Source organism: Tamandua tetradactyla, chromosome 4 (genome assembly GCF_023851605.1).
Source record: "Tamandua tetradactyla isolate mTamTet1 chromosome 4, mTamTet1.pri, whole genome shotgun sequence".
NCBI lineage: Eukaryota > Metazoa > Chordata > Mammalia > Pilosa > Myrmecophagidae > Tamandua > Tamandua tetradactyla.
This window is the reverse complement of record NC_135330.1, coordinates 69,531,639-69,550,235: the sequence shown is the minus strand read 5'-3', so window position 1 is coordinate 69,550,235 and position 18,597 is coordinate 69,531,639. Positions and strand designations below refer to the sequence as shown.

Genomic DNA, 18,597 nt, shown 5'->3' with positions numbered 1-18,597 from the left:
ATTTATTGCGTAAATCAGTGAAGAAATCCATATGTAAATGTTAGCTATTATTATTTAGGAGCATGTATGGAAGTTGTGCCTTAACTTTCGCAAACCCCCCTTGGGGACCCAAAATTCAAACGCATTTGGAAAGGAAAGAAAAATCAATTAAAAGTGAATTAGTAAAGTTGGGGCCCTATTATATAAATACATCCTCGTAGGTGCTGGAATGTTGGGGTGTGTCATCTATGTGGCTACTCCTGGAAATACGGCCACATAATGTTGCTCTGTTGATCCACTTTTTTCAGTCTGTTGTCTAGAGTTGTGATCCTAGTTCCGAAGTTTCCTTTTGCGCGGCCGAGACTGAGCCGGCTCGCCAGCCCCACTGCACGGCGGGGTCGGGCTCTGGCTCCCGGCACTGCGCGGCGGCCCGGAGCCAGGCGCGCACGGGGCGGGGCTCCGGGGCCGCCGAGCTGCAGCGCGCCAGCTCTACAGCCCTGGCCGCCGCTCGCCCTGCCGGCTCACCACGGAAGGCCCCGAGCCCCGGCGGCGGCTGCGGCCGCTCGTAGCGATGGCCCTAGTCCTGGTGCTGGCCCCGGGGCCGCACCCAGTCCGGGCCAGGCAGGCTCCACGCCTAGCCTAGCGGGGCCCCCCGGTGCGGCTCTTCACGGAGGAGGAGGAGGAGCTGGCTCGCACTGCGGGGAGGATGTACGCGGGGCGTCGCCGGGCCGGGCGTCAGGGCCCAGTGGCCCAGCCGTGGGTGCGTGCGGGGCTGGCGCGGGCAGAGCGACCCCCTGGAGGTCGCCCCCATCAACCGGAGGCCTTGCGGGAGTCGCGACCCCCTCCCGGAACCCAGGCTCCGCCCTGGGGCCTGAGACCTGCTGGGCTTCCTCCCTCCCAGGCCCAGGCGGCCTGAGGTTATGGGCGAACCCTCAGGAATCAGGCTTCCTCCTTTAACCTCACCACGGAGGAGAACATCTGCCCTGGAGCGCCCTTGAAACGTCTTTTCTCTAGTGGTCTGTGTATGAAGAACTTTTTTGTTTTCAGCCTTAGCATCAATTGGGATCATCACTTCTCCCTGTACATGGGGGGTATGGAGATGGAAGGAGGGAAGGAAGCAATTAAAATGCCTGCTTTCTGGATTAGGTGGGAATTGTGGGTTTGTAATTGAGAAGTTGGGATCTAAGGGCTGATCATGATTATTGAATCGTTATACAGAAATTCCTTTTTACTTTCTGGTATATTAGAAAGACAGAGGGAAATAACTGAAATCTTTGAGTTGTAATCCAGCTGCCTTGATCTGTGCTAATTCTTGTACAGCCTTCATTTTGTGCCCTTGTGATTGTAAAAACCTTGTGACTAACTTTGACTTGTACCCATTTATCCTGTTTTTCAACTTTAGGTCTTGTAATCACTAAGGACAACCCCTAATGTTTATTAATGAATGGTCTTGAGTCAGCCCAGAACTAACCCACTCCAAGTCCAAAGTTACGTTGATAACTGAGCAAAATGGGTCTGCCTGACATGGGCAGTAGCTTAGACTTTAAGTGACCTATATCTCATTATAATACTAAAAATCACACCCATCATCATATTAAGGTCGCTATGTTTCTGTGACTGAGCGTGTAATCAATCTGCGCATACTCAATAATTAGATCCCTCTAATTACATCATGTGGAACCAACCATTGTGCTCATTATCCTAAAACATGCCCATCTTTTGATGCTGTAAAACTGTTACCAGACAAAGGCTGTGGATTCTTTTGCCCATGCTCTCAATAACCAATTCCTGAGACACCGGGCTTTCAAAGAGAGAAAAAGTTTATTGCTAGGCGCATAGTAGGACAGCAGAGGTCCTAGCATTCCAAAATCTGTTTTCCTGAACTGCAGTCATTCTGCTAATTTTATTAGAGAAAGAGATGGATGATGTTGAGGATAATGGGCACAGTGGCCCCAGATGATGTAATTAGAGGGGAATCTAACTATTGAGCATGTGCAGATTGATTACATGCTTAGTCACAGAAACATATGTAAGAAAATAGTGGCCTTACTATGACGGTGGGTGTGATTTTAGTATTATAGTGAGGTGTAGTTCATTTGTAGAGAATGTATGTAAGAAAATGGTGGAATGAGGTATAAGTTAAGTGACTTCTGGGTTAAAGTCTAAGCTACTGCACATGTCAGGTGACCATTGCTAGAGCTTCCTTATGTGAATGCCCTGCAGCGCCTGGTGGAGCAGTTCAAGCTGGAGGCCACAGTGGAGAGGATCAAGGTGAGAGCTGCGGAGGCGTTTCCCACATCCCCTCGTCCCCTGCGACCAGGAGGCAGGTGGCCCCTTGCCTGCTGAGAGGGGCCCGAGCGCCAGCCCAGCGGCCAGGCCCGCGTGGTCGGGGTGGGTGGCGGGGGGCATCCCCGCAGGGCAGAGCCTGGACCCGGAGGCTCCTGAGAGGAGTTGGGTCCTTGACCCCGGGAGAGGAGGCCGCGCCTAGTGGTCTCCGGGGCCCGGGACGGAGAGCCCGCAGTGGCGTTTCCTTCTCTCAGCGCTTGCCCTGCTGTCCCGACGTGGATGGTGACTCCAAGGGGAAGCTACGTGTGCGGGCGGCCCGCTGGTGGCACTGAATGGAGAGGACCCGGTGGCGCGTTGCCGGCGCGGGGCAGAGGGAGGCGGAGGAGGTGCTTGGGGTCCCGGCCTGGTGACTCGGCGCGGGGCGAGGTTTCAGGCGGAACCAAGAGCTCGGCTTTGGATGTGTGGGGTTTGAGGTGACAGCCAGCAGGGATTTACCTCTAGAGACCCAACCTCGGATTAGAGAACAAGGCTGAAGGGAGTAATTAAAATGTATCGGAGTGAAAACTGTGTATTATGTGAAGAGACTGCAGCATGGAAGCCGGACATCAAACAGAGGGAGGAGGGAAGTGGTAGGAGGAGGACGAGGAGGAGAAAGCATGGGGAAGGAAGGAGGAATTTTCAGACATTGGACTTAATTGATACGTCCATTGTTTAGTCAACTGACCAAAAAGTGTCTTGTATTACTGTCTTTAGCACCTAGTGTAGGGTTCTTTGTAGAATGCATGTAGGAATGAATCCCTGTTGAGATGCTGTGTACCTCAGTAGTGCCTCTTCCATGTACTTTTCTGAGTAGGTTCAGGAATAGGGTGATTCTAGTGGGGAAGATAAATTAAACAAATTAGCCAATAAATAAAATAATTTCAGATAGTAAGTGCTGTGAAGATTATAAAAGAAAGTAAGGAGATGGAGAATTAAGGAATGCAGAGCATTTCCAGTGGCATAATGTAGTGGTAGAGGAGAATGTAGCTCTAATAGGATAGATAGACTTTTTATTTGAGGAGTCTAGTTCTAAAGGGGAAGGAACTTTTTTAAGAAATGAAAGGCCATATGTATTTTTTAAAGGGTTATTTTTATTCAACATAAAAACATACAAACACAAACATTCTCACCTTATGATGATTCCATTCTTGATATATAATCAATAATCCACAATATCATCACATAGTTGTGTATTCATCATGATAATTTCTTAGAACGTTTGCCTCGATTCAGAAAAATAAATAAAAAGAAAACAGAAGAAAATTCATACATACCATACCCCTTACCCCTCCCTTTCATTGATCACTAGCATTTCAATCTACTAAATTTATTTTAACATTTGTTCCCTCTACTATTTATTTATTTTTAATCCATATGTTTTGCTTCTCTTTTGATAAGGTAGATTAAAGGAATATCAGACACAAGATTTTCACGGTCACACAATCACATTGCAAAAGTTATATCATTATGCAATCATCTTCAAGAAACATGGCTATTGGAGCACTGCTCTACGTTTTCAGGCAGTTTCCTCCAACCTCTCCATTACACCTTAACTAAAAAGGTGATATCTATATAATGTCTAAGAATAACCTCCAGGAATAACCTCTGGACTGTTTGTAATCTCTCAGCCATTGATAATTTATTTTGTCTTATTTTCTTTTCCCCCTTTTGGTCGAGAAGGTTTTCTCATTCCCTTAGTGCTGAGTTCCACTTCATTCTAGGATTTTTGTCACATGTTGCCAGGAAGGTCTACACCCCTGGGAGTCATGTCCCACGTAGAGAAGGGGAGGGCAGTGAGTTTCCTTGTTGTGTTGGCTGAGAGAAAGAGCAACCACAGCTGAGCAACAAAAGAGGTTCTCTTGGGGGTGACTGTTAGGCCTAATTTTAAGTAGGCTTAGCCTATCCTTTGAGGGCTTAAATTTCATATGAATAAACCCCCAAATTGAGGGCTCAGCCTATTGCTTTGGTTGTACCCACTGAGAAGCTGTATTCTAAACCAATAAACAGTACTGCCTCAAAAACATGGTGGAAAAACTTTATCACTTGCTTTGAGCAGACTGGATAGGGCTCCAGCCCTGTATATATATAAAACAGTTTGCTCAGATACCAAACTTGGATATTTCAGTACATGCTTTATATAAATGAAAATTTAAGGGAACTCCTGAAATCAGTTATTTCTTCACCACTTCTGACTCAAAACTAGGATTCTAAATTATCAAAGATATGACCTTTTCTTACCTTTGTTGAATAATCAACTAAAACAAGAATATCCTAAATTGATGTTCATAGAAATAGTAACCTTTTGTCTTTGAAGTTGAGTTAGAGAACTGTTAGTAAAAAGTGTGCCTGTTATTGAGCTGTTAAGATCATTTTCAGAAGGTTGAATGGCTTTTGGATGGATGTTGCTGTGAGCAACTTGCCATGCTGCCATCTCTGTTGTTTCAGGTCTCTCAGGTGGCTGCAGAGCTTCAGCAGTACTGTGTGCAGAATGCCTGCAAGGATGGCCTGCTGGTTGGGGGGCCAGCCGGGAGCAACCTCTTCCGAGAGCCCAGATCCTTTGCTTTACTCTGAAAATTGGTAAGTGACAACCCATGCCATCTTGGGGACATCACAAACCTTCCTATAGGATTTGGGCAACTGACTTGAACAACTGCTCACTTGTTGGGCAATTGTTGGCTCACTTGTTGTTAATTAAAATTAACAAAACAAAACAACAAAACGTACAACTCTCCCTGAAAAGCCTCCTTTCTATAATCACCTTGCCTGTAGAACATATCCTAATTAGAGGATGCTCAATTCTCTTTGGCACTAACTCATGAGATGTGTATACCTAACTCATTGTGGTTGAGCTCTTTACCTGAGCTGGTTGGCTGTAATTTCTTGACTTTAATCTCAATTTCTGAATCCTGATACCGAACCAGAATTGATTTGCTACTTGGTGCTACCAACTAGTCTTGGGACTAAAGATTTCCCAGACAGGCCTCGAGACTTGTTTCCACTACCAGCTTGATTTTTTTTTTTTTTTTCGTTAAAGCCTTTCAGAATATAACTTTGTGTTTTAATGGAAGAAGAAATGTAGCTACTTGGGGGAAAGTCAGAATAGGGTTAAAAACCTTTAAAAATTGATAATTGAAATGAAAATGCATTTTGATGGCATGTTACAAATTTTAAGGGTTAAAATGCCTTGTATTGGAGTCACATTCACATTTTTGCTATTTTTTTTTTAAGGGGACATAGGCATAGATTATTGGAGTCCTTGGGGGGTGTTCTAGTTTGCTAGCTGCTGGAATGCAACACACCAGAGACGAATTGGCTTTTAATAAAAGGGGATTTATTTTGTTGGTTCTTCAGAGGAAAAGCAGCTAACTTTCCACTGAGGTTCTTTCTTACGTGGAAGACACAGGATGGTCTCTGCTGGTCTTCTCTCCAGGCCCCTGGGTTCCCACAACTTTCCGCGGGGTGACTGCTTTCCACATCTCCAAAGGCCTGGGCTGAGCTGCAAGTGCTGAGATGAGGAATGCCGAGCTGCTTGGTTGTGCTACGTTGTGCTCTCTCATTTAAGCACCAGCCAATTAAGTCAACCATCACTCATTGCAGCAGACACGCCTCCTGGCCGACTGCAGATGTAATTAGCAACAGATGACGTTCACGTACCATTGGCTTATGTCCGCAGCAACAGAACTAGGTATGCTTACCTGGCCAAGTTGACAACTGAATCTAACTAACACATGTCCACCCCTTGTCAACTTGGTAACTTCAAGCATCACCTTAAACAGATGCAAAAAATTCTGTTCTTGCTGTGGACCTGTGAATCTCAAAACAAGTTGTCTGGTGCCAAGATGCAAAGGAGGATAAACACCGGATCCATAGGGAGAAACTGGAAGGAAAACCTGCAGGCAAACACCATTGGATTTCAAAGTCTGAAAGTCATTTATCCTTCGGCTATAGAAAGTGGCAGTTCCACCCCTTCCAAGGGCCTATGCAGTGGCCGGCCTCTTTCCAAATCAACCTCGGGGAACATCGAGGAGACCACCTCTGGGCTCCACTCTCTCCAGGCATCAGGGCCACCCCTGGGCTTCCTGCCATTTCTGGGGCACATGCTCAACCCCTCCACATGGTGGCAGCCAGGCTCTCCTAGTCCTTGAGCGTGCTATGCCTTTTTCAAGGCCCGAGGCTGCACATTCTTCCGCTGCAATGAGAGGGGAGACTCATCCTCACCCTTCAGGGTAAACTCACCCTCTCCATATATATGGGTGGGTCCACTCTCCTGACCGAGGTTTCTTGACTTCAGACCCAAGCTTCCATGGTTCTCACTCTGCAAACTCCAATCTCTCCCTTTTGTGTCCTTCTTTGTCAAGATTGGCAGTGGTTCCATTTACACCAACAGTCTCTTCACACACTCCAGGACTTCTCCATCATTCTCTTCACAGTTCCTCCAAAATCTTCCCCTTAGCCATCCAAAAAACGTTCCAGCATATCTGGTATTTGCAAACCGTGGCAGCACCCCACTCTTGGTACCAAATCTGTTCTAGTTTGCTAGCTGCCAGAATGCAACACACCAGCGATGGATTGGCTTTTAATAAAAAGGGATTTATTTTGTTGGTTTTTCAGAGGAAAATTAGCTAACTTTCCACTGAGGTTCTTTCTTACGTGGAAGGCACAGGATGGTCTCTGCTGGTCTTCTCTCCAGGCCCCTGGGTTCCCACAACTTTCCCCAGGTTGACTTCTTTCTGCATCTCCAAAGGCCTGGGCTGAGCTGCAAGTGCTGAAATGAGGAATGCCGAGCTGCTTGGTTGTGCTACGTTGTACTCTCTCATTTAAGCACCAGCCAATTAAGTTAAACATCACTCATTGCAGCAGACACGCCTCCTAGCCGACTGCGGATGTAATTAGCAACAGATGAGGTTCACGTACCATTGGCTTATGTCCACAGCAACAGAACTAGCTATGCTCACCTGGCCAAGATGACAACTGAATCTAACTAACACTGGGGGCCAACATATTTCAAATTGAGTATATGGTATGTAATCATGTTAGGTTCCTTATCACATAGTTGTCAAAGGAAACTGTTCATATTAAAAAAAAAAAGAAAGAAATAATCCCACTAGTAAGTACTATTGTAACTTTTAATGGAAAGTGTCCACATTTATGGTGTTAAAATAATGTTTTTATGTTGGCATACCACTTTTCTTTTTACAAGGCACTTTCATGCATGTGGTTTGGATGTTTTGTGTATTAACCTATCACTTTCTACTTTGAGACTACTAAAGTACTCTATGAAATGATGCATAGTAAATTTTATGACTAAATCTTACTAAAGTTAAAATCTACCAAACTCTTTCCAGTAGAGAAGAAGTTCATGGAGGAACGCCTTCAAGCACAAAGTGAGTGGCTGTCTCCAAGTTTCAAGAAAACTCTTTTCCTGTGGCCTGGTCATATAGCCACAATTCTACAAAAATTGATATGTTTCTGCTCAAATAAGTAAACTGGGTGAAGGAGTGGATCTTTTAAATAATAATGACCTGGTTCCTTTGAAAAAGTGCTTTATACTTAAACAAAAATCCTACCACGAAATATACTAAAGTACATCTCTTTCCTAAGTGAATTACCAGTGTTTCTATATCTGGAATACCATATATATTTTATTTACTGGATGTTTACATTTTAGGAAGAAAAACATTTTTGTTTTTAAAAACTGAATAATTGTAATTTGTTTTTCCTAAAATGTTTATACTGTAATAAAATTTATCTCATAAATTTAGTTTCTATATGAAGATAAGCAACTATGAACTTGAGGGAAAGAATAGGCTTTACTAATCAAATGGTGTCTTGACTTCTAAATGAGAAGACTGTTTTATTTCTCTCTCTCTCTCTCTCTCTCTTTTTCGGGAAAGGGTGCATGGTCTGGGAATCAAAGGCAAGCATTCTACCACTGAATCACCTTTGCACCCAAGACAGTTTTATTTTTAAACACTAAGCATGGAGCTGTTTCAGCAAACTTTTTTTGGGAAAGATTAGCATTGTGTTATGTATAAAGTTGCCCCATCCTGTGCATAAAGCAGATTTGATCTTTGTCTTTTTAAGCTCCTCTCTTTTATGATTGTGCTTTAACAGATACTACATTATTTCATGTCTTTAATAAATATTTAAAATGTAACCTACATTCAAATGGGTAAAAACAAAGTAATGTGAAAATATGGACTCAAAGAATTCTTAATGTCACAGTGTTTTATTTTGATGATGTGCCTTTCAGTTTGATTGGGACACTTTTTAAAAGGATACTTTATTTGGTTTGTAATAATCTCTGAAGGGTATAGAAATAAAATTTCTGCTTACTTCATCATTTTCTGTGGCAGGGAAATTTTGTCTTAAGGCTTCATGGATTTTTGTTTGCTTGTGAGAATTGAGTGCTGGAAATGGGGAGTGAAATTTTTGTTTTTTAAGTTCTGGTAGAATTGTGTAATGCCATTGATGGTATAATGTGGATGGATTGTATGGTGTGTGATTGTATGTCAATATGATTGCATTTAGAATCAAAACAAAAACTAGATGCATGTATAACATACAGAAATGCCTCGAAAAGAATGGGGTCATAACTGTTGAAGTCAAACCAACCAACTTCAGGCCCCTAAACTTGCATGTCAGGAAGCAGAATGACAGTTTTCCCCAGGAGAGCATGCTCTTAAGTGGTCTAGGAGAAAAATGGATAAGGAAGGTCTTCTAGTGGGCAGGACTGGAGTGTCATAGAGAGCAGTGGGTCTGGGTTTCTTCCAGAGACTAGAATCAGTACTTTATCAAGGGACCTCCCCTGACCCCAGGGGGATACATCTGCACAGCTGCATGGCTGAATTTCAGAATAACTATAGACCAATGACTGCTGTCTGTCTCTCATCCTTTCCTTTTCTGAATGGGAGTGTGTTTATTGAGGTTATGTCCTTGCTCTACTCTTGTGGACCCTATGTTTGTATGGTCTGGGTGGGAGAAATGGCAATAGATAGCTAAAAATTCATAGATCACTAGGCTGAGGAGCTGCGTCTAGGCCTGAGGAGAAAAATAAGCATTACCTGGTAATCCTGGGCTTTGAGTTGATGGAATGTGGGTTTGTCTCTCTTGAGGTAGGAGTAAGTGTGTTCTGTCCTGTACATGAATGAAATTGGATATTTGGTGACCAGATGGTCCATTGTGACAGAGATTCTTTCTCTTCACCAAACCTCATTTCTCCTTTGATCTTTCTCCCAGTCTTTAGGGATGTTTGGACTGTGCCCATTCTAACTTTTCCATGTTGAAAAGGGGATCACCAGTATAGAATGGGGGATGGAATGAGCGGATGTTCTTGGAGAGGCTGGCCCCTCTGGGTTTCTGGATGTATCTGGCCTAAGAACCATCTGGAAGTTATAGGTTTCTGGAAAGTAAACTAAGTGCATGTAACTTTTTTAGAATCTCAGATAGTGCCTTAGGTGTTCTTTAAGGTTAATGGGAATGGTTTTGGTTGGGGTTTGGCAAACTATGGCAACTAGCAATATCTAGCTGAAGTTTGGGTAAGAGTAGCCTCCAAAGTAGTCTCTCAACTCTATTTGAACTCTCTTAGCCACTGATACCTTATTTTGTTACATTTTTTTTCCCCCTTTTGGTCAAGAAGGTATTATGTATATATATATCACATTTTGTTTCTGTTAATCTGTTGTTGGACACTGTGCTATTTTGAAACTGTTATGTACTCCAGAAAAGCCATGTTCTTTTCCTAATTCATCTTGTGGGCCCAAACCTGTTGTTTAGGGTGGAAACCTTTGATTAGATTGTTTCCATGGAGACATTACAGTGAAGAAACAAAAATAGTCAATAAACATTTGAAACAATATTCAACCTCAGTATTTAAGCAAAAGTTTTTTCACCTATCAGACTGGAAAAATTTTTGAAAATCCATAGTGCTTAGTGTTGGCATATTGAAGAAAAAGACACCTTCCTATATTGTTGTACATCTTTTTTTAGAGATATTATAGATTTACAGAAAAATTATGCAGGATATGGAGTTCTTATTTACCTCATATACCCTCTTCCCATACATGATTGTCCCTTTTATTGACACTTTGCATTAATATGGTGCTTTTGTTACAATTGATGACACAATATTATTATTATTATACAATTAACTATAGTTCATAGTTTACCTTAGGCTTCACTGTATTATACAGTTACATGGTCTTAAAAATTTTTTATTCTGGTAACCTGTAGACAACCTAAAATTTCACCCTTTTAATTCCTTTCAGATATAAAATTCTCTGGTGATAACTGCATTCACAGTGTTGGTACATATTTTTTGGTGGGCAGTTTGTGTAATATCTACCATATGCAAAATGCACATGTATCATTTAGCTTTGGCCTGTGGTTAACAGGAAGACAGCAACAGTACCACAGCAATACCAGAGGTAAATAATTGGTGTGGAGGGACAAAAGATTAGGGGAGATTTTTATTTGATATTTGGTGAGGCTATTGTTAATCAGTTCTTTGTCTCTTTGGACCAATGAAAATTGTCTAAATTGAGAAAGCTGCTGATTGTAAAATCAAGTGAGGACACTGTAAGACATGGTTTGTTTATTTTGGACATTACCCATGATGCTCAATGGATGGAAGGGGCTGAAGGATACAATGACTGAGAAGTGATGGAACAACTGTGCAGCAACAAAAAGGAATGCCATTGTGAGGCACACAACAAACTGAATGAACCTTTGGGGACAATGTATTGTGCAAAATAAGCCAGAGACAAAAGAATATGCTATGGTCTCTTTCAGAAAATAGCTATAAGAAAATTGGAGCCCGGATTGTAAGCTTTTATAGCAGTCATACTTAGTCTGAAGTTGTAAGTATATTTCTAGATTTTGAGGCACTGAGCTATATGTGTATAAGCTGGTATTCTGTGGAACTTTGAGTACTTTTATGACACCCAAGATTCAGAGCTGGAGCTCTGCATCTCTAAAAGTCAGCATTGCTGCATGAAATAATATTTAAAATAACCAAAAAAGAGATTAGGCTTCAATTAGAGATAAAAACGAAGCCTATCTAGTTAGGACTAAGGTAAATCAGCATATGGGGCAAAAGTTGATAGTGTATGTACTCTAGAACTTCACCTGCTGTATGAGACCAAAGGTTGAGAGGTTTATTATGTCTAGAACTTAAATTTTATGTAACACACAATCGACCTGTCTGGACAGTTCATAAAATAACCAAAATACATGGAGCACAGAACAGGAATGAGATTTTGTAATTCTCTATAACTTAATGTAATACTGGGAGACATCCCAAACTATGGTAAGCTGATAATTAAAAAGTATTGATAGAGTCCCTTAAGGGACTGGAGGAAAAAAAAATGGAAGTATTAAATTTTCCCAGGTCCCTGGTACTTTCTCAAACATTAGGGACTTATTTGGCCTAAGAACCCTCTGGAGGAAAGCAAACTTAATACATGAAACTTTTGTACAGTCTCAGAGCCCTACGTGTTCTTGAGGGCTAGCAGGAATGATGTTGGTTTGGGTGTAACAAACTATGTTGATTAGCTATATCTGCTGAAGCTCGCATAAGAGTACCCTTCAGGAAAGCCTCTTGACTCCGTTGATCTCTCTTAGCCACTCATACTGTTTTGGTTTGCTAACGCTGCCAGAATGCAATATATCAGAAATGGAATGTCCTTTAAAAAGGGAATTTATTAAGTTACAAGTTCACAGTTTGAAGACCATAAAAATATCCAAAGTAGGGCATCCAGAGAAAGATACTTTGACTCAAGAAAGGCCAGTGGGTGTCACATGGGAAGGCATGTGGCTGACATCTGTTGGTCCTTGTTCCTGGTTTCATTGCTTCCAGCTTCTGTTGCTGGTGCTTTCCTCTCTAAGCATCTGCGGGCCTTTGCTTAGCTCCTCCAGGACAGAGCTCTGGGCTCTGGGATGCTGTGCATCTCATGGAAAGGTACACAGCAACGTGTGCTGGGCTCTGCAGCTCCAAATGTCCATGTTTAGGCATCTGCTCTGTCAGTTGGCACTCCAGGCATATCCAAAAATCTGCATTTACATCAGATCTGAGTCTTTGGTGCCTCACGTGCCTTCTGTATTTCCAGAAGTCTGCGTCTGCATCTGCATTAGCATCTGAGGCTTCACCAAAATGTTTCTTCTTTTAAAGGACTCTAGTAAACTGATCAAGAACCTCCTTGAGTTTGGAGTTACCTCTCCTTCTAGTCAAAAGGCCACACCCATAATTGGTTATGTCACATGCTCCATGGAAGTAATGTAAGCAAAAGTTCACACTCAAAATTGAGTGGGTCATTCTCCACAGAAACATTTTAATCAAAGATTTCCACCCTAAACGATAGTTCTGGCCTCACGAGATTGGATTAGGGTTAAAACATGGCTTTTCTAATAGTTTCAAATTGACACAGATACCTTATTTTGTTACATTTCTTTTCCCCTTTTTAGTCCAGAAGGCGCTGTCAATCAGAGTCCCCATAGACTGGGAGTAGGACCAAAGGAGAAGAAGGTATTATAACAGAGAAGATAAGATTTAAAAACAAATATGACTGCTGAACCACTATAATGTCCATTTTCCTTACGAAGTTGCCTTTTTCTTATCATTTTGTTAGAATTTGTTGTATATTAGGAGTATAAACTTTTTTTTTTTGTATTGCATAGTTTGCAAATATTTTCTGTCAGTCATTTGTTTTTTTTACATGGGCAGGCATCAGGAATCGAACCCAGGTCCTCTGGACTGGCAGGCAAGAACTCTGCCACTGAGCCACCATGGCCCGCCCCAGTCATTTGTTTTTAAATTTTGTTCATGGAAGACAACACTTTAAATTGAAAGTTCTCTAACTTTAACCCTAGGTTTCAGCTTTCTTAGTTTTGGAGGGTTGACTGTGGTCATCTTCACTTTTTAACTCAATCAGACTGACTTAAATAGTCTGTGCCAGAGGCTATTTTAAAAGATTTGTGATGTATAGATGAAGCCGGAAGACATTTGTATCTTTGACAATTATTATGCTAATTAATATATTATAATATTTTATTTATAAAGATGTAAACTCTGGGACAGAATACATATCATGGAAATGTAATATAGAATCACTGAGACCATCTAAGAACAATTGTGTTTTCTTTAATGTATAAACAAATCTAAATAATTTTGTTACTGGGTTATCATAAAAAGCAATGGGATATGGCATGTAGTACTATTTGTTCCCTCTTTCAAAAAACTCTCAGATGAGTTTGTCCATCAACTCTACCAGGGACTTTTTCATACACCAGATGCTGTTTTTTGAATTCTGGTAGTTTTAAGTACATGGAGTCTGTTAAAAGAAGAAACAGCAGAACCATTTTATTGCTAATAGTAATAAAGTGTTGCTACTGTTTTTTTAGCTTTTCAAGTGGTCCTGTCTCTTAATCATGTTTCTATAATATGTTAAAATTTCCAATCTGGGATAAAATAATGATGATTTAAAAATTACATTTTTAACATTAATGACCTGTAACTAATGACCCGGCATAAAGTTATTAAATACATATTTTTATAGCTCATGCTGTGTATAAGTATTTAAATCTCTCTGTACTTCAATTTCAACTTCTGTGAAATGAAGAAGTTACACTATATGATTTCTAAGGCACCTTCCAGTTCTAGTATTTTTGAGTAAAACAATCCAAAATGGATTAGAAGACTACTCAGGCAGGGCTTCCTCATTCCTGAAGTTTCAGTAGGTCCTCCTTAACTAGAACTCAAGATAGAGGTTCACTCTGGCTGATTTAAAAAATGAATATTTTTATCGAGAAGTCTTCACACACATATAGTCCACACATGGTGCATAATCAATGGCCCACATCATCACATGTTCTGTATTCATCACATGAGCATTTTTAGAACATCTGTACCACTCCAGAAAAAGAAATAAAATGAAAAAAATAGAACCCGTCTCATCCCCTTTACCCCTCTGGTCACTGACCACTACTATTTCAAGCTACCCAATTAATTTTACCCTTTATCCCCCCATTGTGTATTTTTTCTCCTTATTTTTACTCATCTGCCTATACATTGGATAAAAGAAGCTGGAACACAGCTCACCAGTTTGAGGTACTTCCCTCCTGCCACTCCAATGCACACTAAGCTAAAAAGGGATATCTATATCACACATACATATAAGAATATCATAACCTCTCAACTCTGAAATCTCCCAGCCACTGAAACTTTATTGTCTCATTTCTCTCCTCCCCCTTTTGCTCAAGATTTTCTCAATCCCTTGATGTCACCCTGGCTGATTTTTAGCTTAAAACAAAAGCTTATTGCCTGGTCTCTGGGTGCCATTGGAAGAAACCTATGTGGTGAGAGTGCATGCAATTCTGTTTGTTTCCTTTCCCTGGGTAAGGCTGTTCCTTCATTCATACTCATGATGTGGAATTTATCCTGAACCCTGATGTATAATAAGTGATGATGCTGAAGGGACTCACTGAATATGACCGTGGGAGACACGTTAGCCTGAAATGTCCTAGATTTGGATGCTTATGGAGGTCAATTGATGAAATCAGTTGAAAAGAAGGCTAACATTAAAATAAAAACCACTTTTAGTGGTTATTTCTGGTGATATAATCTAATAATTGCAAGGGTCGTATGCTGTCCTAAGCAAGTTTTAAAAAGTTTAAAAAGCAATATAGAAGGTTATTATATTGTAGAGGCCACAAATAATATATACCTACAGAATGAATGAAAATTAGTTTGAGATTATGTCCATGGCTTTGAATAAATTTTTTGGGTCTACATCAATATGAATTCAAAATGTGTTAAATCTTAACCTATTTGGAACTAATGGTATGCTATGGAAACCAGAGTAAAGTCAAAAGTTACCACAGTGATAATGAAGATACTGACATCAAAGGGTCCTGTTTGTTTGAACAAAATTGTAAGAGTAGACAGATGCAATATTTCTAAACTATTTTATATAATGTGATTTAAAATAGGTATTTATAACTAAATGAATTAAAATGTAACTAGATATTTGACTATTCTATTTATGCAAGTTTAAGTATTCAAATTTGTTAAAAACTATCTCTGGGATCTTCTTTTCGAGAAAATGGAGGGATTATTTTATATTTTGGAGGGCCCTATGTTCAAGAATACATAGTAAACATTCTTAAGTTGCTTCAGAGTGTAAAAGAAATGGAATTTTTACCCAATTTGTTTTATGATGCTGTTATAACCTTTATGCCAAAATTCGACACAAATAAAGAATGCAACAGACCAATTTCATTATGAATGTAGGTATGAAAATCATAAATAAATATTAGCAACCATAGTCAATATCATATTAAAATAATCATGTGTTCAAGCTCAATTAGATTTATTATAGAAATGCAAAGATTATTTAAAATTAGTAAACCTTTACATATAATACTCGATATCAATAGGACAATGGAGAAAACATATTTGATTTTCCCTAGTAGATACTCAAAAGAGTTTGGATTAAATTCAGCATCTATTCCTCACCAAAAGTTTTACAAAACCAAGTGACAGAATACTTCCTATTAAAATCAGGAACAAGGAAGTTGTAACCATTAAATGGGAACAAATCCGAGTTTTGTGAGGTCTAGAGCTTCTACAGTGTGGGAGGGCCGAGGCCACAGAGGAGCCTTGAAGTTTAAACTTTGCTTTTTTGCTTTTTGTTTTTCCAATCATGGTTAGACCACCTTTGTATGGACATTAGAATTTATTTTATTTTTTTATTTTTGCATATCCATCTGTTAAACAAGAACGCCTTCATGACAATTTGATGCAGTGTTTATTAGCAATTAATGTTGAGAAAATTATTCCCCTCTACATACAGTATTACAGATTTGAACACTGAAAACAATCAGGACAATTTCTATGAAAAATTGGTCCTTCAAAAGAAAGTAAAGCCTTAAGCCCAACTCTTCAAGTGAAATCATTGCCCTCCCCTCTACATGGGACATGACATCCAGGGGTGAAAGTCTCCCTGGTGGCATGGGATCAACAATTTCATCCTGACCAGAAGGGGGAAAAGAAGTGTAACTAATAAAGTATCAGTGGCAGAGAGAGTTCAAATAGATTCGAGAAGCTACTCAGGAGGTTGCTGTTATGCAAGCTTTAGTTAGATATTGCTACCTATCATCACCTGCCAAACCCCAACCTGGACCATTCCAGCCAATCCTAAAGAACACCTCCAGATCAGTCCCTGGAACAGATAAATCCTGAAACCTAGAGGGCCCAGCCTCTCCAGAACATCAGATAGTTGCACCTCGCTACCCCATTTTAGTGACAGACCCTTCCAAGAAAAAGTTAGAATGGCCATAGCCCAAACACCCCTAAAGAGAGGAACAGAAAGATCAAAGGTGACGGTGGAGTTATACAGAGAAGATAGGATTTAACAAATGAATATGATTGCTGAATCATTAAATTGATATCTCATTTAGTCTCCAGTATCTTAGAGCAGCTAGAAGGAAAAACCTAAGATTGTAGAATTGTAATCCATGTCAAACTCTAAACTATGTTCTACAACTAATTGTGGTGCTGTGCTTTGAAATTTCTTGCTTTTTTGAACATATTTTTCACAGACACACAAAGTCGATTGTGATGACAAAAAATATTTATGCCTTTCGGCAGCCTATATTCTGTAGCAGCTAAAAGGAAAAATCTGAGAGGATGGTATGGTAGCACATGACAAACTCTGGGTTCTGTCCTGTAACTACTTGTTGAGGGGTGCTTTGGGAACTATTGCATTTTATTTCTTTGCTTTGTATATACGTTATATTATACAATCAAAAAATTATTAAAAAAAAAAAAGTAAAGGGCAATGTGAGGATTTGTCAATAGTCAGGGACAAATAAAAAGAAACCAAGCTTTTGGGGCCTGTAGGAGCCAAAGGGTTCAAACAAGACCTGCAGAATTTGTTGGGAGCAGCTGGCGTCCCTGGGTGGGCAAGAAACTGAGGAGATTGTTACTCACTTTGTTTGGAACAAACAGACTGTTCATTTACCCCCAAATGGTTACCTTAAGTATGAAGAAAGTTAAGTACTTTGTTTCCTCAGGAAGAGCAGGCATGCCTTTTGTAACCCTGCAGTAATAAGCAGGATCTGGTTCAGAATAAAGTTGTCTGTTGTTTGCTAAAGTTAAGCTTCAGACCCCCTGATCCCGTCTGTTTGTCTCTTTCTTTCAGTCTCTCTCTTTCTCATCATTCCTTAATATCCTTCGAGCTCCATTTCATAGGAAGCAACATCTGCGCCCAACGTGGGGCTCGAAGAAGGCTCCAAAACAATATTAAGGAACCAAGGAAAAGTCACCATTAGAGGGACGTGTGTCCAGCTGATAGAAGAGGACTCGAGTCACATTGGTAAGTAAGCATTTTCCTTGGAATATCAGGGTAACGGGTAATCACAATAGGCGGCTGGAGGAATATGTATGTATGTGTGTATGTTTGTATGTTTGTGTGTTGAAAACATTGTTAGGGTGCCATTACAATAATAAGGTTTTGATAAAGCTTAAGAGGTATTTGTATTTTGAAGAAAAACACTTTTTGGGTAAAGCAGAAAAGAGTCTAAAGCAGATTCACCATACTGAGATGGGAAACATTTAGGGAAAAGGAATGAAGAAAATTCTGAGCTGAAAACATTTTTCCATAACAATACAGTGAGGCCACATGGGGCAATAACAGAAGGGAGTTTAGGAACAATGAACTAGGTTCTAGTTTTAGGAAGAGAATAGTAAAGGGAAATAGTTAATAGCATAATGACGACACAGCCAGGAAATATAGCCAGGGAAAATGTAACTCTAGTTAGGAAAAGAGGCTAAAAAAGCTTCTTCAAAAAAGGGGAGTTTTTTCTCAAAAGCATAAGTTAGAAAGATTGAGAGAATATTTGGAGTAATTAAAGGAGAGAAAGGACAAAATACAGAAGTGTGAACCTGAGGCAAGGGGAAAGGACAGGGATCTCAGCAAGGGGGCTTGGAGGCAATACAACTTTTATCAGCTTTTCTTGTAACAGTTAATCACTTGCCTCCCAATCAAAATAATCCTCAGGGCACTGAAGAATTCATCATGAGTCCATTCCTTTTAAATTGTTAAAAGATTTGAAACAAGCTTATGCCCAGTATGGAGTGAATTCGCCATATACTACAGGTCTAGTCCAGGGCATGGCCCATGTTGATGGATTAATTCCTCGGGGTTGGGAGATGCTAGCCAGAACTGTTTTCAGTACAGTTGAATTTTTACAATTTAAAGCATGGTGGACTGATGAAGCTAATCAGTTGGCTAGGAG

The 18,597-nt window shown here is 40.4% G+C and overlaps 1 protein-coding gene across 6 annotated transcripts; it reads left to right on the top strand.

The window, feature by feature from the left end:
* Positions 1-489: 489 nt before the first annotated feature.
* On the top strand, positions 490-17,790 carry LOC143681025 (guanine nucleotide-binding protein G(I)/G(S)/G(O) subunit gamma-10-like). 6 transcript variants are annotated; one of them, XM_077157737.1, is made up of 5 exons: positions 490-739; positions 2,203-2,250; positions 4,750-4,881; positions 7,650-7,688; positions 17,502-17,790. In XM_077157737.1, the coding sequence occupies exons 1-3, from the start codon at positions 686-688 to the stop codon at positions 4,873-4,875; spliced, it is 228 nt and encodes a 75-aa protein (XP_077013852.1). In that variant the 5' UTR covers positions 490-685; the 3' UTR covers positions 4,876-4,881; positions 7,650-7,688; positions 17,502-17,790. The 6 variants fall into 6 exon arrangements, 4 of the variants coding, with proteins under 4 accessions (XP_077013852.1, XP_077013849.1, XP_077013848.1 ...); XM_077157732.1 differs by lacking the exon at positions 490-739 and adding an exon at positions 771-1,125; XM_077157734.1 differs by lacking the exon at positions 17,502-17,790 and having other exon boundaries at positions 5,735-14,343.
* Positions 17,791-18,597: the final 807 nt, after the last annotated feature.